This window comes from Balaenoptera musculus, chromosome 19 (genome assembly GCF_009873245.2).
Source record: "Balaenoptera musculus isolate JJ_BM4_2016_0621 chromosome 19, mBalMus1.pri.v3, whole genome shotgun sequence".
Classification (NCBI taxonomy): Eukaryota; Metazoa; Chordata; class Mammalia; order Artiodactyla; family Balaenopteridae; genus Balaenoptera; species Balaenoptera musculus.
This window is the reverse complement of record NC_045803.1, coordinates 42,721,474-42,743,800: the sequence shown is the minus strand read 5'-3', so window position 1 is coordinate 42,743,800 and position 22,327 is coordinate 42,721,474. Positions and strand designations below refer to the sequence as shown.

The 22,327-nt window shown below is 43.2% G+C and overlaps 2 protein-coding genes across 6 annotated transcripts in view; both read right to left on the bottom strand.

The window, feature by feature from the left end:
* The window catches only part of TANGO6 (transport and golgi organization 6 homolog), a 178,537-nt gene extending 175,834 nt beyond the window's left edge, over positions 1-2,703 (bottom strand). Inside the window, exon 1 of one of the 2 annotated variants that reach the window (XM_036834025.1) lies at positions 2,490-2,703. In XM_036834025.1, the coding sequence (XP_036689920.1) occupies positions 2,490-2,586 (97 nt within the window). In that variant the 5' untranslated portion in view covers positions 2,587-2,703. The remainder of the gene's footprint in view (positions 1-2,489) is intronic. The other variant, XM_036834024.1, reaches the window with a different exon arrangement.
* A 4,000-nt stretch (positions 2,704-6,703) lies between these two features.
* The window catches only part of CDH1 (cadherin 1), a 77,077-nt gene continuing 61,453 nt past the window's right edge, over positions 6,704-22,327 (bottom strand). For 3 of the 4 annotated variants that reach the window (XM_036833310.1, XM_036833311.1, XM_036833313.1), the window contains 7 exons: positions 22,048-22,292; positions 19,328-19,473; positions 15,538-15,762; positions 14,809-15,039; positions 11,957-12,087; positions 10,134-10,277; positions 6,710-8,469 (listed from right to left, as the gene is read on the bottom strand). In XM_036833310.1, the coding sequence (XP_036689205.1) occupies positions 8,260-8,469; positions 10,134-10,277; positions 11,957-12,087; positions 14,809-15,039; positions 15,538-15,762; positions 19,328-19,473; positions 22,048-22,292 (1,332 nt within the window). In that variant the 3' untranslated portion in view covers positions 6,710-8,259. Of the gene's footprint in view, positions 8,470-10,133; positions 10,278-11,956; positions 12,088-14,808; positions 15,040-15,537; positions 15,763-19,327; positions 19,474-22,047; positions 22,293-22,327 lie in introns of all 4 variants that reach the window. The other variant, XM_036833312.1, reaches the window with a different exon arrangement.

Genomic DNA, 22,327 nt, shown 5'->3' with positions numbered 1-22,327 from the left:
GGTGTGCAAAATTAAGGGTGATACAGCTTCATTATTTACAAATCACCAAAATTTCCAGCCCCCCACCACCACGTAATTCAAATCTAATGACAGAGTTCAACAAATATATATTTAGTGTGGAAAGTTATTTTAGGAAAACTACTGCTGAGATGACCTCAAGCAAAACTTCACCAGAACTGAAAAACCCCTTTCAAATTCTGCTTAACACACTTCCTAATAATGGAAGTGAAGATGTTATTCTTATTTGCCCCATAATTGAGAACAGAAATGGAAGGCAGGGGAAGAGAAAACACTTAATGCTGTAGAACTTTTGATGGCTCAAAAGGGAAAGACTTGGTTTCTTCCCACCTGGACTGAAGCCTTCTTTCTCTTGTAGCCTTCCCCAGCCCCATCCCTGGATAACTCCTTCTCTATCCAATTGCTACCTGTACCATCCATTCACCAACAGTATTATCCTGCCATGTTGAATATCTTTGGTCTATATGTGGAGTACCATCTCCCCAAACAAACAAGATGCTTGAGAGCACAAGTCATTAAATAATATTTCTATCTCCAAAAGCACTGAGGATAGAATACTACATACAGTTGACTCTCAGTAAATATTACCTCAAAGGTAGTCAAAGGCAGATGAAAAGACGTTTAATCTAGCTGGATATAATTTTAGCAAATACTTTAATCTTGTCTCAACATCCTCTGTCCATTGGGAACATTTGAATACTTATTATGCACAGGTATTTTTTTAATTCCCTTAGCAGCTGATATGATAAAATAGCAGAAAGATTCACACAATATATAATAGCCTGTCTGTGCAAAATAATATCATTTTACCAAGTTACTTAAATTATTCTTTTTCAAATAGGAATGCTTGAATTCTCCTAAGCTAAATGAGTAGATGTATGGAACTCCACCACATATTTCAAATAGGAATGCTTGAATTCTCGTAAGCTAAATGAATAGATGTATGGAACTCCACCACATACTCTTTGAGAGTTAAAGAGGGTCTTCCGATGAAGTGTATATGCTTTGTGACAGATGATTACTTCCAGACTTTTTAACTTATTTATTCCTGTTCTCAGTCATGTTCTAGACAGTTTCAGTTACTGGACAAGTAACCTCTCCATTAGCAAGTTAAAATTGTATTTTGCACAATTTTAATTGTATTTTAATTCTTCATTTGGGCAAAGTAGTATAGTTACCATACTGCAGTTGAAGGTGTCTGAATTCAAATCCTAACTCTATCACGTAGGAGACTGGCATTGTGCAATTTCTAATGTACCTGAGCCTTGGTTCCTTCATCTGTAAAATGGAATAGAAGTAATACCTATCTCATGGGATTGTTGTGAGGAAAAAAAGATACATACATAAACGGCACACTATAGGAACTGACACTTAGCAGGCACTCAATTACTCTTATTAATAACTTTTTTTTTTTGCCTGCACCTCACGGATTGTGCGATCTTAGTTCCCCCACCAGGGATTGAACCCAGGCCCTCCGCAGTGAGAGCGCTGAGTCCTAACCACTGGACTGCCAGGAAATTCCCCATTAATAACTTCTTTTCACTTGCCGCAATTATGGTATAATGTTTTGGGAGTTTTCGTAGTTTGGGGGGCGGGGGGGGGGAATCTCAAAATCTGAAACTGGGAACATCACCTTCATGTACCTTATTTTGCTCACGCTACAAACCCCTTCCTCCAAATTATATGCTCTAATTTATAAGTAGGGCCCTACTTCTTGCGTATCTTTCTCAAAGCTCCAGATAACATCAGAGGCTCCATACTGAATAATCCGCCTTGGTCTGAGAAGAGGGTTCGGCAGATCTTGGCTCTAGGTTCGTGTTCTGCCTCTAATTTGACCACGTGATCTTGGTCAGGTTAATCTCTTCGGTGAGCCGTGGGCGTCCTCAGCTGTAAAAGGAGAGTGCCCAGGCTACACCACTCCCAAGGTCCCTTCTAATTCTAAATTGGGAAGATCTTATCAACTCACCAGGAAAGATTAAAAGTGACTGTAAATCCCTAAATCCTCGCCCCAAAACACAGCTCAAACGTCACTGCTTCCTTTTTCTGGACTCCTTAGCACTTTGTACGAATCTCTAGTGTCCACATCTGACCCTGCGCCCTCAAGAGGCTGGGCCCTCTCTGAGGCTGTGTCTGCAGTCCCCTTACAGGGCTGCAGCAGGGACGGCTGAAATCAGGCACCCGAGATGCTTAACACAGCGCCTGGCCCAAGGTAAGCGCTCGAGATATTGTACTTGGTTAGTATCAGTATTCAACGGACCCCAGCCCTCCCTGAACCTCGGTTTCCTCAAGGGTAAAATGAGGCTGGACAGACCCTGCCCAAAGACCCCAGGTGCGGGGCTAGGCGGCCTCAGGGCCAGAGGGGTCCCGGGGAGGGCCTGAGGGGCGCAAGCCGCGGGAAGAAGGGCAGCCCTGGAAGACCGCTGGCCCTGAGAGTCCCGGGTGCAGCCAGGCGCCGAGATCCGTCCTCTCACCTCCCGGGCTCAGCAGCAGCTTCAACGCCTCCAAAATCCGCTCCAAACCACACGTTTCCAGAACCCCGCTGCCCGCCGTCTGCCAGAGGGCCGCCATGACTGGAGTGGGACGCGCCACATGCGACCTGCGCAGGCGCCTCGGCGGACCGGCGTCGCCGCCACGTTGAGCGTGGCCGAAGCCCTAGGGGCGGGGCCCGCGGCGTGGGGCGGGGTCGACTTGGTTGGGACGGCGACCTGCACGAAGAAATCTTTTCTCGGGCCACCTGTACTCCCCGGGGGCGGGGGAAGTAAACATAGCTAACACAACTTACCTACATGCACGATTTCAGAAACAACATGTTTAACCTCTATATAATGAAAAAGGATGAGAGAAGTAGTTTAATTATGACATAATATGAATTTCAGTATGAAAATATTTGAGTACCGGAACACTGAAGGTCATAGTGAAGCAATCAGTTGCTGCACCTTCTTATAATTAACTTTGGGTATGTAAAACAATATTCAACCGTTGAATTTCTTCATTAGTGATATTTAAAAATAAGTACTAAACACATCCATTGTGAATAGCTACAAATATTGTTATTGATGATATAATTTCTTAAATGGACTCAGTTCCCAATAAAAGCTCGATCTTGGCCCTATTTACAGACATTCCTGGAAAATTCAACGTCTATTAAAATCGTGCCCCATCAAAATTGAGTTAATATGTAAAACAGAATGCGTTGGAGACTTATATCATCGAAACAGGTTTTCACCTACATGAATCCTGGTGGGACATTCAAAAGTCATGTTGTCTGAAAGGCATGCTGCAAATCCAGGACAATGCTTCTGAGAGCAAGACTTTAGCACGCCTGCCTCTCCCTTCACTCAGTAATTTCTCCTGTCATTGTCACAACCAGCTCCAATACCCACTTCGTGAAACTGCTCCCAAGAGACTGTCCTGCATCTCCTTGAGATCCCCTGAGCTAACCTGAGTTCATGACTGATGACTGCTCTTCAGCAGTTAGCTGCTGGAAGTCTTGGGAAATGGGATGTGCTCCATATGCAAGACCATGCATGCCACTGGGGGAGGACATTGTTCATTTAACTCTTCTCAGTGAGTCAGGCCCCCTCCAGGTCACTCCCATTTCTCTGGGCTCCAGCCCTATTCCATCAGCCATTTCCTACTCTCTAGAATGAGAAGATAACAGAACCATTTTCAGCAGGCTATCTTAGGGAGTTAAAAGTGATACTGCTCTCAAGTATTTAGCAATGTCTGCAACAGAAGGGATGCTTAATAAATTTTACCTGGATCTACCTCCCCATCTCTTCCTCAAATAAAACCTGCCAAAATATCTATAAATTGGAGGAACATTTTTGAAGCGGAAATAAATGACCTACAAAATTTCCTAGCACTCTTTTCATTATATCCCACCCTAGGTTTTGTCAATAGACAGTTTTTCAATAATGTGTGGACACAAGTTCATTTTGGGGAAAAAAAATTTTAAGGTCATTTCAAGGTGTTAAACATTTAGCAAAATGGGTGTAGGGCATCATGTGGGAAAGGCCCACCCCTCATATTTGTGGGGATTAGTGAAAAATACAAATGGAGGCCCTCATACCATATGTCTAAATATTTCAAAGTATAAATCAAACCAGTAGACAATATTTTATTAAAATATTTTCTATCCTCCTACCTTGAAAAATACACCAGGTTTGAATTGAGGATTCTCAGTCTTCACCTCAGAGCTCCATACCAGACATGGCTATATGGGAAGAGCCAGCCCCCCACCTCTGGCCTGACCCCTTTTTATTCTCACTAGTGTCTCCATCCTGCACACACACATGCAGACACCCCAGCCTGGATGTGCACATCCAAGCTCTGTTCACACACCTCCAAGAAACTACCACTTGGCCTCCCTAGGGCTAGGTGCGCACACACAGGGATCATGGTGCACCTTCCAGAGGGCAGACCAAGTGAAGAGGCCCACAGAGCCCTGGAAGCAGACTCAGGGGTGGCTGGGCAGGAAATTCGAGGGTCCCAGAACCTGGAGAGTGGTGTGGGAGGAGGGTGAGGTTTTGGAGTGAACAAGCCTGGCCATGGGGAGGGGCATGGTGGAGGAGGCCAGGTAGAGCATGGACCCAGGGCTGGGGCCTTCCTAGCCTAAGCCTAAGGGCAGTACTGATGTGGGATTTCCACAAGTTTAAGAGGGTTCCCAGAACTGAGACTCCTTTATACCAAAGCATTATGGCACCAGATTTTATCTTTCAGGCTCCATAGCCTCAGATACCACAAAGTGATGTGCATAATCTTAAAAGCAATGTCATGAAGAGTCTATAAAATTTTTTACAGCAAGAAAATATATCCCACATGGAACACTGGGTGCATTTTAATCCGTGTAATGGGATGTTAGAGGAGTGCCTAGGGCCTATAAGGCTGTAATTAGGTCCTGCGTCTGAAAAAGAAGCATTCTCAGGCTTCTCCAGGCCTAAAAAATTATTCAAATGGGCTTTTAAGTACCCTATGTCCCAAGAGTCCAGTATTTACACTCACAGAATTTTAGTTTGTAGGAATTGAATGCTGGTAGCCCCTTCCTCAGTTTGCTCTGGGCAGCTTTGTTAAAAAACAGAAGTACAGCTGGGAGACCCCCTGGTAATATGCTATTAAACATCCATCACAACCAATACCCTCAAGAGCTACATGGAGAGGGCGCTGCTTCTCTGCAATGAACCATATGGGGTTGTTCAAGACACACAAAGAAGTCTGTATTGATGTAAAACATGTTTAGTTGATTTGAAGTTAGCCAAGGGACCCAACCTTGTCAGGAACTTTAGGGTCAGCAGCCGAACAAGCAATTTAAGCAGGCTGGGGGCTGTTTGCCTCAACCCAGACCTAACAAGCCTAAAGCATCCAATAGTTATCAATGGCTGTTTTTATAGAAACAGAATTCCCATCAAAGACTCCAGCAATTGAAGGTTCTTATAGGTTCTTATCTTCTAAAGTCACATGTGATTACTGGAGTGGTTGCATTCCATTTTCCATAATTGACCCCCATGTTCTTTATGATATTGTATATACACATAATGGAATATTATTCAGCCATTTAAAAAATGAAGTTCTGGGCTTCCCTGGTGGTGCAGTGGTTGGGAATCCGCCTGCCAATGCAGGAGACACAGGTTCGAGCCCTGGTCTGGGAGGATCCCACATGCCACGGAGCAGCTAAGCCCGTGCACCACAGCTGCTGAGTCTGCGCTCTGGAGAGAAGCCACCGCAATGAGAAGCCTGCGCACTGCAACGAGAAGTAGCCCTCGCTCTCCGCAACTAGAGAAAGCCCGCGTGCAGCAACGGAGACCCAACACAGCCAAAAATAAATAAATTAATTAATTTTTAAAAAAACTTTAAAAAAAATGAAGTTCTGATACATGCTGCAATATGGATGAACTTTGAAGACATTATGCTAGGTGAAATAAGCCAAATTTAAAAGGACAAATATTAAATGATTCCACTTATTTGTCTGGGATGATGAAAAAGTTCTGGAAATAGAGGTGATGGTTATACAACATTTTGAAGGTACTTAATACCACTGAATCACACACTTAAAAAAGTGTTTAAAATGGTAAAATGTTATATTTTACTACAATTTTTAAGTCTACCAAAAATAGTCATACCCCTCCAGCAAAGGAAAGTTGCAAGCCCATACCAAGATTTCTCAACAGCAGCACTACTGATATTTTGCGCCTGATAATTCTTTGTGGAGGGAGGCTGTCCTGTGTGTTGTAGGATGTTTAGCAGTGTCCCTGACCTGGACTTGATGCTGGTAGCACCTCGCCAGTCATGACAACCAAAAGTATCTCCAGAAATTGCCAGCGTCCCCTGGGGGAGGGGGCCACAATCTTCCCCAGTGGAGAACCACTGCCCTATACTAACTTTGCTGACCTACAATGTTATTTGAAGCCCTGCTTCTTTCTATCCCTCGGCACAACCCACAGTAGCCACCTGACAAGGAGATTTTATTGGTTTCACTACATGCCACATGGATGGATATCCTTCAAATAAAGTGGCCTTAGGTGCACAGTTTCCCCGCTATTCTGCCCCAACAGAATGACACAAAATTCAGGGGAAGTCATTTTAATATGAAGCTTCTTGCTCCATGTTTTGAATAAGCTCACCTAACCATTTGTCTGTCTGGCCTGGAATTGTGTAATCAAATAAAACAAGTTTGACAATGGTGTAACAAAATTCTTTAATAAAATTTATAAAAATGAATATTTAAGAATAATTTTTCCACCTTGAATTGTTTTCCTTTTCCCAAAGAAAATACAAAATTATCAGCACCCACACACATATACACTCAAAACTACAGTGACATTCTCTACACAGAACTACACTAGAGTTTAAATTGCTGAAAAATCAAGACAGTTCTAAGAAGTGGTTGCAGGGATGGGTTTTTCTTCCAAAAACAGCTGATAGGGAAGCAATTTAGATAAAGTTCTGGTCTATGGTTGTCAACAGTTTCTTAAAGGTTGCATTTCAACTAAAAAAGGATCCAAATTAAGGTTCTCCCTACCCTCACCTCCCTTTGCTAACACCCTTTCAAGGAGTGTTTTCTTCCTGCTCCTAAGAAAAAAAAAATTTTGGATTTTTAAAACATTCTGAAGTTTTCATGCACAGTTGGAATTTGGGGCAAATGTGTCCAGACCAGCCAGCATTTTCTATAGACATCAACAAAAGCAGGCACTGGGGATTCTGTGCTTTGGGTACAAACCACGGTACAAGGATCCTGGCAGGAAACACGTGTTGAGATTCCTCTACTCTTTCAGAATTTTCAGGGCTGGAGGTAGAGCCACCTCAACCGTCTTCAGCCTCAGTTGGCTCAATTTCCAGGCTCAGGGACAATCTCCCCTGCCATCTCCACGGCCACTTTTCACATTTCCCCTCTGCTGGGATGAGCCAGCTTCTGTCTTTGGCTGCAGCACTTCAGGCACTATTCTGAGTCCCGGAATATATCACTCTTTTGTTTTAGGGATAAATGAACATTAAAAGTTCAGTGGCACCTGAAAACTCACCACCTTTTCTGGTCCAGGCTCCCTGTTTAGAACCAAAGCACCCCATAACGACATTCACATAACAAACACTCTTACTCAGAACAAGTAAACTGGATAGATGCCCATTTCAAGTTACGTGTTCAGGAGATGGAAAAGGAAAAAACCGTTAAAAGGTCTTAGGAGTACACAATACCCAGTCAGCATACGGCCAGACTAAGACATAAACCTCTTTCCCTAAAAGAGCCCAATAATTTCTGCATCAGAGAAATGTAATAGAATTCAGAGGGAGTAAGAATGGATATTAGAACATGGGACACCAGTGCAGTGACGGGAGGAACAAAAGCACACAAATTAATTTCTTTATATCTACAATAGGGAAATTGACCCCTCACCTTCCTTTTAAAAATGAGACAAAGCCCTTAAGGAAATCTGCCAGTTGCCAGCAGAACCTTCTGAGGCTGAAGCTACTCTTTTGAAATATTAAAATTTGGGGGTCTTCTGGACATCGTCATCATGTAAAGAGTGATGAAAGGGAAAAAAAGATTCATGGAATAAGTCAAAATCGTTCTAACACACAGATTAGATCTATAAAGTGGAAATCATAACTATCCTATCACTGATCACGGGTCTCTTCTCCAGAAACATATCTCAAGTGAAGGGAGCTGGAAAACCACCAGGAATACTATTCCCGCATTTCCCATCACATGAGTGTAGGGACCCATCTGTCTCATCGGTCTTGAGTCCCCTAGTCGTCCTCGCCGCCTCCATACATGTCTGCCAGCTTCTTGAAGCGATTGCCCCATTCGTTCAGGTACTCATAGTCCTGGTCTCGGTCTGACTCCGAGGAGTTCAGGGAGCTCAGACTAGCAGCTTCAGAACCGCTTCCTTCATAATCAAACACCAGCAGAGAGTCATAGGGTGGGGCGGTGGGGTCACTATCCGCTGCCTTCAGGTTCTAAAGAAGGAAGACAATAGGATCTTTCATTGAGAGGAATTGCACACCTGTCATCTTAGGCAAGATGCCTTCTTTTGGTGCGTAAAGCCAAGCGTTACCGCACAACAATGAGACCGTCCTGCAGAACGCCAGGAGCACTGAACACCAACAAGGTAAATGTAATACATACTGGAACGGAAGATGGACATGATATATTGTTAATGAAAAGAGAAAGTATGCAGAATGTTTTCCCCCTAAACGAAACTGGTAAATTATATGTAGGCAGGGGAGATGAGCACCAACCCATCAGGATGGAAAGAGACTAAAAACAATGAGGACAGTCCTACCAGGCTGCACAGCCTGCATTTCAGCCCGAGAAGATCTGAAAGGATGAATGCCAAACTGCTAAATTAACTTTGGTGATTATGGTCAGGGGAACTGAGGGAGGACTTGCACATTTTTTCTTTATATACATTTTCATAATTTATATTTTTTAAATAGCAAACGTTTTATTTTTGTAATTAAGAAATAGCTATAATCAGATATGATGATACACAAATGAATGTGAATGGAGGAAAATACCTGAAACCAGATGTATCTAAAAGGGATGGTTTAAAGTGGCCCTTCCTGTTCTCAGTTTTCTCTAAGATCCAGTGCCTAGAATGGATCTGGCTCGATCACTTCCAACACTGCCGTGCTTTATATAGTCCTTGGTGACAACAACTCCCCAGAGAAGCTAAAGCAAAACCTGCCCCCCACCGTGAAGACTTGCTGAAGGCCACTGGACCATCAGACAAGCCCTGAAAATCATTCCAGCAACTGAGCAAGTAATCAGGTAACATAGTTTAAGGAAATAGATCCCACTGGACTATTATTATCTTACTTGGTTCTTTGCTTAACCCCACCAGTTCTTCCTCATCTTACCCTAAGCTAATTAACTTAATGCCTATTTCCCATCCTCCCTTGCATATATGGACAATCCTGGCCAATAACATGTAGGATGAACTTCCTTCTTGCCTAACAGTTTGCTAGAAGAAAGTTTTTGCCCTCTGCTCTGCCCTCCCTACTTCTTGACAGGAAAACAGGCTCAAGGCCTGGAAGTGTGGCCGCCATCTTGTGATCATAAAGCAACAAGCATGAGAACAGGATCTGCTTAGATCATGCAGCAGAAAGGTAGAAAAGGGTGATGCACCAGCCTAGACTGCTTACCCTAGTCTTCTATTTGCATGAGGTAAATCTACTCATATCTATTTAAGCTTCTGGTACTTATAGTTGAATGCGTTTCTGATATATACAATATGGAGACTATTTTTCTGGCCCTCAGGTAGCCTTGTGATACACATTTAACATTACATCCCAATGTAATGCAGGGAAAGAGAGACCCATTAGTGAAACGAAACTGAATCTACTATGAATCTCTTTAGTTTCATTTCTTATTCTATTAAATCTTTTCAAGCAAGTCTTGGTTTTGCTGTATGAACTCTACAAATTCCCTAAGACTAATTCAAAGTGCTATTAGTTCTGAAATTTAGATGAAGCACAAATCAAAAAACAAATAGGGCTCAGGGGTGAAAACATGGTAAAGGAAAGACTCTAAAGATTTTTTCTCACTTTTGACACAACTGCTCCTTTCCAAGTTTAGAGATGAGTTTGTTGTGTCTTGGCTTTTGACTCTGCTTACTTACTTCATCAATAAAGTTTCCAATTTCATCAGGATTGGCAGGTCGGGGTCGATACTGGGGCACACTCAGGAGGGTTGGCGCCACATCATTGCGAGTTACTTCAGGCCGAGCATCCAGGCCCCTGTGTAGCTGGCTCAGGTCATAGTCCTTTAGAGAAAAAGGTAAAAGCATAGCAAAGAGTAAAACAGAAACAGTCATAAACACAGGGTCATATTTGGTTTGCAGACTATGGTACTGGCCTTAACAGTCAGCTGTATGATATCTACAAGCATGTGCCAATGTAATCTGAAATGGCAGCTGGTTTGTTTTTTTTTCTTTTCTGAAATGGTAGTTTTCAACCTAAGAGTCTCCAAATAGCACTGGAAGGAAATATAGCATAAAAGCCTTGTGAGGAACATTTGTGGGTACAGATGTAGACTGTTTTACCTTATTAACTTTTCATAGGGTATGATTATTAGATTATTATTCTGCAAATATTCACTCCTTTCCCACCCTATCCTCTGTGAAAAGAACAGAAATCCATTAATGTAGGGCTATGCCATTTGACTTGCTTTGACCAATGGGACATTAATACATGTGACACAGGCAAAGGCTTTAAGTGTACTTTGGTCTTACCTGCTGGGACAAAGAAGATAGGAATTACATGGAACATTCCTGGACACAACTCACAGCACACAGCCATCCAGCCAAACGCAGCCTATATCAGCCTAGCCCCAACCAACCCACACATTCTTCTGAGCCTAGATGCCATAGACTGTTTGTGTCCCCCCTAAATTCACATGTTGAAACAACGTGATGGTATTTGGAGGTAGGACGTTTGGCAGGTGATTAGGTTGTGACGGTGTATGGAGCCTTCAGGAATGGGATTAGTGCCCTTATAAAAGACACCCAGAGCTCCCTTGCCCATTCCACCACATGAGGACACAGTGAGACAAGGGCCATCTAAGAACCAGGAAGAGGGCCCTCACTAGGCACTGAATCTGCCAGCACCTTGACCTTGCATTTCCCAGCTTCCAGAACTGTGAGAAATAAATTTCTGTTGTTTATAAGCACCCAGTCTATGGTATTTTGTTACAGCAGCCCGAATAGAGTAAGACACTAGCTGAGACCAGCAACTGTCCCAGCTAACCCACAAACGCATGAGAAAAACATGCTTATTGATGTGTGCCACTGACATTCTGGGGTTGCCTGTTATACAGCATTATTGTGGTAATAGCTCAATAATACAGGGTAAGGCAAACTCAAAGGAAACAAAATATTAAAACAGATCAGTCCTCGTGCTCCGCAACAAGAGAAGCCACCACAATGAGAAGCTCGCGTGCCGCAACGAAGAATAGCCCCCGCTTGCCACAACTAGAGAAAGCCCGCGCAAAAGCAACGAAGACCCAACGCAGCCAAAAATAAATTTATAACAACAACAACAACAACAACAACAACAACAAACAGATCAGTCGCTCTATGTCAAAGATAATTTGAATAAAGTTCATGTCCTGGAAATAGCAGTGAGAAGAGTAGGCTCTGGAGTCAGACCACCTGGTTTTATTGCTTCCTAGCTCTGTGACTTTGGGCAAATTGCTTAACTGCTCTGTGCCTCTGTTCATTCATCTGAACAATAAATAAATGTTAGCAATGTTGTATTGATGATGATGATGGTGGTGATGATGATGGTTAATGACAACATCTATTTTCTTGGGTAGATGAAAGGTCTTTAAAAAATTACGCAAAGTGACACAGAGCTATTTCAAATGTCTGTCTTCCCCTAATCATTGCTTCCTCCAAATACAGAGACTGCCATTAAGCTTTCTCCCATGGTTTTAAACACCCACCTGGTCTTCTTCTCCACCTCCTTCTTCATCATAGGAATAAACGTTGTCCCGGGTGTCGTCTTCTGGGGGCAGTAAGGGCTCTTTGACTACCCTTCTCCTCCGAACAAGTAGCAGAAGCAGCAGAATCAGGACTGGAGTGGGGAAGAGAGAGATGAGAGCCACAGGTCAAGAAGGCCATAAGCAGCAGCTGGCGCAGAGCACCACTGCCTTGCAGACCAGACAGATGGCTGTAAGACAACTCACATGTCTTCACATCCCTGAGGTTAATATATGCAGCACTACACAGTGGACAATTACATGAGAACTCAATTGCGGTCTTTAACTGGACCTTAAAGCAATCAGTCATTTCCCAAAATCTGGAGCAAAGTACTCTAGGCAGCAGAAATGGTCCAGGCAAAGACTCCAAGCAGATGGGTGTGGTTAAGGAAAGACAGGGTCAGCATGGCTGTAGCAGGATCACCAGGGGAGAAAGAAGGGGAGAGGGGGTCAGAGGGGCAGCAAGGACATGCGGACCTCTGGAGGGACTTTGGCTTTGGTTCAGAGTGAGTTGAAGCCATTGAAGGTTTGTGAGCAGGGCTGGGTCAGCCTAAATGTGACTAACACATGCATATTATTCTTACTCAGTTATCGGGGGGGGGGGGGGCACAGACTATAAAATCGCCTGGTACACAATGAAAAAACACCAACAAATTTTAAAATTAAAAATAAACAACAGCAAAAAAAAAAAAAAAAAAAAAGCACTTGGTATATTCCTTATCTTCTCTTAGGATAAATCATGTAAGTGCGCTTTAAAATCTATTTTCAAGGTTTTCATCTGATCTTGGGGGCTATGTCCAGGCTATATACGATTAATATTTAATTTTTTAAAAAATAATTTATTGTGAATGGGAAAAAAATATGATTCAGTGTGTTTTCTAACTTATAGGTCCTTATACCCAAGTACCTAGTGAAGCATCACTGCACTGAGACAGGAGGTGGCATACACTTGCAAGTACCCAACCTACCTGTTTCTGAAATCAGAAAGATTCCAAGATCTTATCCAGATAAACAATATAACCCCCTGGACCATGACTCAAGAACAGAAATACTGAGTGAGTTCTTGCTAGGTGGGCCAGGCCTGTCTTGGCCCTGAGGACACAGCACTGAAAACAATGGAAGCTGCAAACAGCCCCCATCCCTGTGGAGCTTAGGGCTGAAGAGCCAGAGGAGGGCTATCGTTTCCAAAAGGATGCTTCTTATCAAACATTACTTAAATGTTATGTAAGGGAAAGTAACGAAAACATGGCATATTGCTATCACCTCAGGAAGCATCACCCAACTCAGCTGTCGTGAAACCCCCCAATCCCCGGTGTCGGAGACAAATCCTGCACAAAGTAAGCAACCAAATATTGGTTGACTACACAAAAACCTTCATATCCTCTTGTCTCTCTAGAACATTCTTTAGACGCTTAATTTCGATGTCTGCCCATAAGGAACAAGACATTGGAAATCTGCACGCTGGCATTGCTTCTGCTGTAAATGTTGCACATTTGAACATTCCGAAATGTTGTTCTCAGCCCCTGTGTCTAATGAAATACACCCATAGCAAAGTTAGATAAAATATTGACTTTTTTTATAGTAGCTTTAAGTATAACTGCGTGGTGGCAATAAAGCCACGTGAACCCTGGAGCAAGAAAGGTCCAGAAAGTTCACTGAATTGTAAACAACTCTCTCCTTCCTTTTCAATTTTGAGAGGATGCAGCAGAGGGCAGGAGCTAAGGGGACACACTGCAAACATTTCCCGAAGGCCAACAGGTAATCCCTTCTTCAATCTGTTGAAGCAGCAGAATCAGTAACACTGCTGAATCTAAACTGAAAGCCCCCAGGTGGTCCCATTGCTCCCCTCTAAGGACTTTCTTTTACCCCAGCAAGGTGGGCCTCTCTGCCCTACACAGTCCGTCAAGCCTTCCTCTCTCTGTGCCTTCGCTAGTGTGGGAACCACCACAAATGGCCCTCTGGCTGTGAGGAATCCCCCAGTCCTGTGGCCCAGCTATCCTGTCTTCCACCAAACCTTTCTCAAGACTCAATCAACAGCCTCCTCGTCTGACTGCAAGGACCTTCGTGACCTGAACCACGTGTCATAGCTCCTAATGATAAAAAAAAGCAACAACAACACTATCTTTGAGGTTTTCTGACTTGCCCGCCACTAGCTTTTAGAAACCATAACAGCACCTGTGTCCACCCTAGGGCTCAGTCTACAGTAGGCTCAGGTGATACCGGTTTTAAGGACTGTGCCAGAAACTGCCAAATTTTCCCCAGTAACCTTTTTCCCCTTCATCCTTTGAGTCACTGATACTCACCATGCACCCCACACTCCACCCCTACTCTCGGCACCAAGTTTTAACTGGACACACGGTCACCCGGTTAGAATGGGAGGTTCCAGGTGTGGCTGTGTTTGGGCCGGTGGGATGTGAGTGAAGGTGATATGCTCAGTTTCCAGATATGTGCCTTCCACTTCCTCTACACCCTCCTCCAGGGTGGGATGTGGAGGAGGTGGTGGTGAGCTGGCACTGACCAAGCCCTCGCTGCTCCGAGCGTGGTCCAAACACCTGCAACATCGGCATCACCTCAGAGCTGGTTAGAAATGCAGAGGCTGAGGCCCCACCCCAGACCTACTGGCTCAGCATTCTCATATACGGGTGATTTGTGTACACTCAAGCTGGAGAAGCACTGCCCTCAGAGGCTGAAAGAACAAAATAGAAGGACTGGGCAGCCTTCCAGTCTTGGACCACTTACCCCTGAAATGCTCAGTAAGAGAAAAACCTCCCCCATTTCAGAAGGTAGAGGCTGAAACACTTGCCAGCTGCACTTACTCAGAAAAGCAAGAATGCCTCCAAGAATCCCCAGAATGGCGGGAACTTGCAATCCTGCTTCGGCGTAAGGCCCGGCCTTCCTACAGTTGCTGACGACCCCTTCACAGTCACACACGTGCACATCTAAGGTGGTCACTTGGTCTTTGTTCTGGTTGTCTATGAGCTTGAGATTGATTTTGTAGTCACCCACCTCTACGGTTTTCTTTGGCTTAAAAATCAGAGATTCATGTTCTGGAGGAAGCAACAAAAATGAGGGGATCAGGAGAGATAAAAAGTTCATTCTAGATTAAAATTATTAGGGAACTAGAGACATTCCAAAGCTGAATGAAGATAACAGCTGCTTGGGTTGTAGATTATTGGGCAGTATGTCACGGACTCAGACACCAGAAACGCAAAGGGATCTTTGGTTCAATGCCACAAATGTAGAAGGGACAAGGAAACAAGCCTTAAAAGGGATGACAAGTGAGGAATTCCCTGGCAGTCCAGTGGTTAGGACTCCGAGCTTCCACTGCTGGGGGCCCAGGTTCGATCTCTGGTCGGGGAACTAAGATCCCACAAGACGTGTGGTGCAGCCAAAACAAAACAAAAACAACAACAACAACAAAAAAAACCAAACAACAACATAAAGGGGGTGACAAGTGGATATTGAGAAGGGAAATTCAGAAGCGGGAGGGGCGAGGGAAGCACGGGGTCAGAGCAAAGTTTCCAAAATAAGACTCAAGTGCCCACCTTGGTCATTGTACTCAATGGTCCAGTTGACACCTGCCCCATGTGTTAGTTCTGCTGTGAAGGGAGAAGTGTTGGGGGGAAGATCAGGATCAATGATGTTGATGATATAAGGCTGTGGATTCCTCTGGCAGAAGTTCATGTTCCGAGGTTCTGGTATGGGGCCATTGTCATTCACGTCATCGAGGAATAGGAGCAGGGTTCCCGTTCCAGTAGCAGGTGGAGAACCTAAGAAAATACACAGGAAATGTCACAGCTCAGGACCACTGATGAATCCCTAGTGCCTCCCATCAGACTGAATCCAACTCTTCTCCTGGCTCTTCAGGGCTCCCTCGCCAGGCCCCACCCTGCCCACAGAGCCACCCGTCCTGCCGGTTCCAGGCCATCCTCATTCCTGGCTGGGCAGACCTCTGACATGCCTATTCCCCACTTTGATAACAATTATTCAAGTTATTCCTCACACCAAGGACTCCTTCCATCTTCACACATAACTTTATTCATCCATTAAATTTTAACATCTCTATGCCAAGGGACGGGGGGAGGGAAGGAATGGGAGTTTGGGATTAGCAAAGGCAAACTATTATATATAGGATGGATAAACAACAAGGTCCTACTGTATAGCACAGGGAACTATATCCAGTATTCTGTGACAAACCATAATGGAAAAGAATATGAAAAAGAACATATATATATATATATATATAGCTGAGTCACTTTGCTGTACAGAAGAAATTAACACAACATTGCAAATCAACTATACTTCAATAAAATTTTTTTAAAAACACAACTTTTTTAAACCACTCTAAGAAGTCCTCCTCACCCCCTACTAGTTCTCCTTCTCTGAACTTCTAAGGCTTTAAGATCGTTATCAAAGGATTGAGCCTTTTACAATTGCCGCAAGTTGCTTTTCAAATTAGATTCAGAGATTTATACACACGTCTGTTTGTATTTCTTTTACATCCTGACATAGCACTTGATAATAGAAAAAGTAGACCCTCAAGGAATCATCATCATCAATATTAGTATATTGCAGGGAAAAAAAACCCAGAGGAATGTATCTCAAACCCATAAATATTTATACCTAGGCGGCTATAGTGATTATTTTTTCTTTTTACCTCAGAAAATTGTGGTTAAAATAAATAGCATAAAACTTACCATTTCAACCATTTTTAAAGTGTACAGTTCAGTAGTGTTAGTATAATCACATTGTTGTGAAAAAGCTCTCCATAATTTTATCTTACAAAACTGAAATTCTGGGCTTCCCTGGTGGCGCAGTGGTTGAGAGTCTGCCTGCTAATGCGGGGGACACGGGTTCGAGCCCTGGTCTGGGAGGATCCCACGTGCCGCGGAGCAACTGGGCCTGTGGGCCACAACTGCTGAGCCTGAGCGTCTGGAGCCTCTGCTCCGCAACAAAAGAGGCCGCGACAGTGAGAGGCCCGCGCACCGCGATGAAGAGTGGCCCCCACTCGCCACAACTGGAGAGGGCCCTCGCACAGAAACGAAGACCCAACACAGCCAAAAATAAAAATAATAAATAAATAATAAATTTAAAAAAAAACAAAACAAAACTGAAATTCTGTACCCATTAAACAACTCCCTATTTCCCCCTCCAGTTCCTGGTAACCACCATTCTACTTTGTTTCTATGAATTTGACCACATTAGTACCTCATCTAAGTGGAAACCCATAGTATTTGTCATTTTGTGACTGCTTTATTTCACTAAGCACAATGTCCTCAAGGTCCATCCACATTGTAACACATGACAGGATTTCCTTCTTTTTTAAGGCTGAATAATATTCCATTGTGTATGTGTATACCATATTTTGTTTATCCATTCACCCATGGATGGATCTTTTTACTTATCATTTGAATTTTCTTGTTTTAACAATGAGCAAGTATCATTTAAAATTCTTTTTTTTTTTAATTTATTTATTTTATTTATTTTTGGCTGTGTTGGGTCTTCGTTGCTGTGCACAGGCTTTCTCTAGTTGCGGCGAGCAGGGGCTACTCTTCATTGCGGTGTGCAGGCTTCTCATTGTGGTGGCTTCTCTTGTTGCGGAGCACCTGATCTAGGCACGCGGGCTTCAGTAGTTGTGGCTCGCAGGCTCTAGAGCACAGGCTCAGTAGTTGTGGTGCATGGGCTTAGTTGCTCCGCGGCATGTGGGATCTTCCCGGAGCAGGGCTTGAACCTGTGTCTCCCGCATTGGCAGGCGGATTCTTAACCACTGCCCCTAAAATTCTTTTTAATTAAAGAAAACTTTAAAAAATGTTTTTTAATAAGATAATAGATTTTCTGAAGAAACTTCATTCTCCTCTTAGACCTACATCAAAAGTATTGAGTCATGCACAAAGTAACACTTGAAGGAATATATTCAAAAGTACCATAATTTAGCCATTAGTATTAGGTCAGGGGTCAGCAAACTAAGGTCTTCCGCCCAAATTAGGAACACAGCTATGCTCATCCCTTTTCAAACTGTGTATGGCTGCTTCTAGGCTACGATGGCAATAGAGATTGTACGGTCTACAGAGGCTAAAATATTTACTCCCTGGCCCTTTACAGGAACCTTGTCAACTCTTGGTTACCTCCAGGCCAGGCTAGGGAACTCCCGTGCAGCCAGAGACAGATGGCCAGCATAGCACTGCTGCCCAAGCCATGGGTTAGCTTCCCCTTTATGCAAAACATTTCTGCAAATGGAGCCCCATCATGGCTCTCTGCTGTTAACCTGCTGCCTCCCAAATGACAGCTCCAGGAGCAGGTTTTAGATTCTAAATGACTAGGCCAGGGTTACCCCTCCACAGCGTGCTCAGAATGTGATGAAGGCTACATCACTCATTCGCCACCCATCCAGCCCCACCACGGGCTTACTCGCCTTGCCCTTTGCTTTCCGGATTGCCAAATCTGGAATTACTACCTTGGGAGGTTGGGGAGGGAGAGGGGAACAGATTTAATCACAGGAGCTAGCAGGTCTCTTTTAACAGTAACTCCACTTCTGAATATCTATCCATGGGAAACACTTGCCCACAGAGGCATGTACAATGATGTTTACCTGTCACTCACAAAAATAATGGAGAACTGGAAATAATCCCTGTGTTTTTTAATGTGTGAATGGTTAAATTATGCTATATGCAGATGACATCATTTAACTGAAAAGAGGTAGATCTATAATGTGCCAAGATAGATCTCCGTGTCTTTAAGACATATGTTCAAGGAAAAAAAATTAAACATGCATAAGACAATGGTTTTTATAATAAAAACAAAAATAGGCTATAAACCAGATAGTGGCTTTATAATAAACCATATTTCTATATGTTTATAAATGTATTCGAATACACAGAAACAGTCTGGAAGGAGCCACACTTCACTAATAAAGATGATGATGATAAAGATAATAACAGTCCTTACAGAGCACAGACTAGGTAGCAGGCACTCTTCCAAGCACTTTTACATAAATTAACTCATTCAACCTAGATGGGGTATTATCATTTTGTTGGATAAAGGAACTGAGGGACCTAAAAATTAGGTAATAAGTCCAAGTTCACACAGGTATTAAGCTTTGGTCCTAGGATCTAAACCCAGGCAGTCTGGCTCCCATGGGGTTCAGGTACAGAGGGAGTAGTAAAAAGGAACTTCTGCTTGGCCTAAGCTCTGTGCATTTTGGACAATGCTTTGAGAACGCTTTGTTGAAGAATGAAAGAAAAAGAAAGAATTCATGCCTCCAAAAGGATAGGGGCAAGGCAGTGAGCTGGTCAGGAGGGTGAAGCAGCAAAAACCAAATGGTAAGGGCATCCTCACCATTGTCAGTGGCTATAATGAGGGCCATGTACGTGCTGTTCTTCACATGCTCGACGTTCTCTCTGTCCAACTCAGCCCGAGTGGAAATGGCACCCGTGTCCGGATTAATCTCCAGCCAGTTGGCAGCGTCCCTCCAAATCCGATACCTGGAAGGACACAAGCTCTGATTTAGAACGGGAACAGCGAACGGTAGGTAGCTGAAGAAGGTTAAGGTTCCTCTTTGTTGATAGATACTTTTAACTTCCTTATTTCAAAAAAATAATGACTCCTACAGAAATTTTGCCAGAAAGGTTTGATGAGCATCCATGTACCCTTCACCTAGATTCATCCACTGTCGATATTTTGCTATATACAAAAGTTGATACACACATATACATAATTTCTTGTTTTGCTGAACCATTTGAGAGTAAGTCGCAGACATGATGTTCCCGTACTCATGAAAATGTCAGTGTGTTTTCTCCTAAGAACAGAGGCATTCTCTTACATAACCACAATTTGATTTGCAATTTCAGGAAATATAACTTTGATATGGTACTACCACTTCATACATGGTACATATTCAAACTGTAGATTTCCCCCAAACTGTACCACCCTCCCCACACCCTTGCCCCAATCCAATCCAGAATGCAATCCAGGATCAGGCATGGCATTTAGATGTCAGATTTCTTTAGTTTCTCTCAGACTGACCCCCCCTAAAGCATACAGCAGTTCTCAAACGGTCACAGTATGGCACCCAACACCCCCGCCATGAGCATTTGGAGATTTGGGTTGACATGGTGACTTGGGAGTATGCTGCACTATTGGCATTTAACAGGAGGTGCCAGGGAGGGTAAAGCTCCTTCTGGTCTCATACAGCCACTCCCCCCAAAAATTATTCAAAATGCCAAGAGAATCCTGTTAAGCCACACCTTATTAGGAATACCAGAAACAGAAGAAACATAAGCATGAAAAACAGAGATATACTGCCCAGTTATCTATCGAGGTCATTGAAAGGCTCAGAAAGGGAAATAAAGAAATCAAAGGAGGAAAGGGTCCTGGATACCTGTGGGCTTATCCTCACGTCCTTAGAAGTGCAAAGCAATGAACTACATATATCAAGTGGTCTTTATTCCAGGGGTAAGGGTCTCTGCAAACACTGTTAAGACTTGGTCCTTGAACTTCCCCAAATAGATGCTTTGAACTACCTATTTCATTACTACAAGCTAAGATATCAACACAGCCTGGAAACCATACAACCCAAGGCTTTAATCACAAAACAAAAAATCCTACAATATCACGATGCCACTAACACACCTAGCAAAAATAATAATTACTTAATGTCAAGTCTATGCGCAAGTTTCTCTATTTGCCTCAAGGGTGTCTTTTATAGTTGGATTGTTTGAATCCATCTTTAAGCATAGTCTACACATGACAATTGGTTGATTCCTCTCTTAATCAATACCCTTAATCTAAGCAGTCACCCTCACCCTTCTGTCATTATTTGCTAAAGAAACTGGGTCATTTGACATAGAGCTCCCATATTCTGCATTTGGCTGACTGCTTCCTCATGGCATTTAACTTGTTCGTTCTCTGTACGGCATCAAAATCAAATCCTAAGGCTTGATTAGATTCTGTTTCAACCCTTCTTTTCTCCCCCAAATATAATATTTAAGTGGCACTGTATACATGCTGTTGAATCACTTCGAGTGGCACTTAATATTGGGCTGTCCTTGTTCTTCCAGCAGATGTTAAAATCTATCAGAAGGTTTGGATGGTCCCAGCTTGGTTCCTCCATTTAAAAATTCCTCATCATCCTTGACCTAATGACTCTAGCTGCCATTAATATCACTACCTGGATCCTTTATATCCGTATGGTGCACATGCACAGTTTAAAGCTATTTATGAGCCCTTCCAATCAGCATAGAATTAGCACTTCCCAGAATAACTCAGAAATTGAAGCTGCACTTAAACTTCATGTTTGTTTTACGTTTAATAAGTCACAGGCACTGATACTAAAACACAAACACCTCCCCCTCCAAACAAGAACATGCTCAATTTATTACCAAGTGGGACTCTACACTGGATTTGCATAACCTTTTCTCTAAATAGTTCAGAGCATTCTAATAGTTTCCTCTAAAGTAAATATTAACAGGTAGGAATCCCTCTCTGAGAAGACGAAGTGACTGAGGCCTTTGTTATCCCTGGAAATTATGCTATTACTAAAAAGACGCAGATGTGCCATGCTTGGATTTGTGCTTAACAGTCTTCCCTTTGAGTTTCCACCATTGTCACACTGGAGCACCAAGTATGTCATCAGACCCAGCTCTCAAAAGAATAAGAACATCCTTTATCTTACGTGGCCACAGTGGTGTTGCTGTTGGTTGGTTTGTATGTGTGTTTTCAGCATCTGTGTGATTTACATTACAGAAGTGCCTTCAAGTTTACAAAAAAAAAAGAAACAGTAAGCTACTTATAGCACAATACCATGTATGTAAATTAAAACCACATTCCTACTACACTAAGTGAATTCAAAGAGAGGAAGCACAGTAAACCGACAATGGCTGACTATGGATGGAATGGACAAGGTGCGGGGAATGGGGATAAAAATATAAATAAGCCAAACAAGAGAAGGATCTTCCACAGACCAATGATGATAAAAATGCCATGAACAAAATATCTTATACATACACGTACGCACACAGCCAGTTGCTGCCAGTCAGTGGAAAATCCCTCACACTTACGTGATCTTCTGTTCCATAAATTTGTCTGGCTCCTGGGCAGTGTAGGACGTGATCTCCAGGCCCAAGCCGAAGTCCTCGGGCACTTTCACTTTCTTCTGAGGAGGCATGAAGATGGGGGCTTCGTTCACATCTATCACGTCCACGGTGACAGTGGCTGTGGAAGTGGAGAGAGTGACCTCAAAGGGGACCGCATTAGTCACTGCCACATACAGGATGTACTGCTGCTTGGCCTCAAAATCCAAGCCCTAAAGAGCAGAAAAAATACATTTTATGTTAGAAA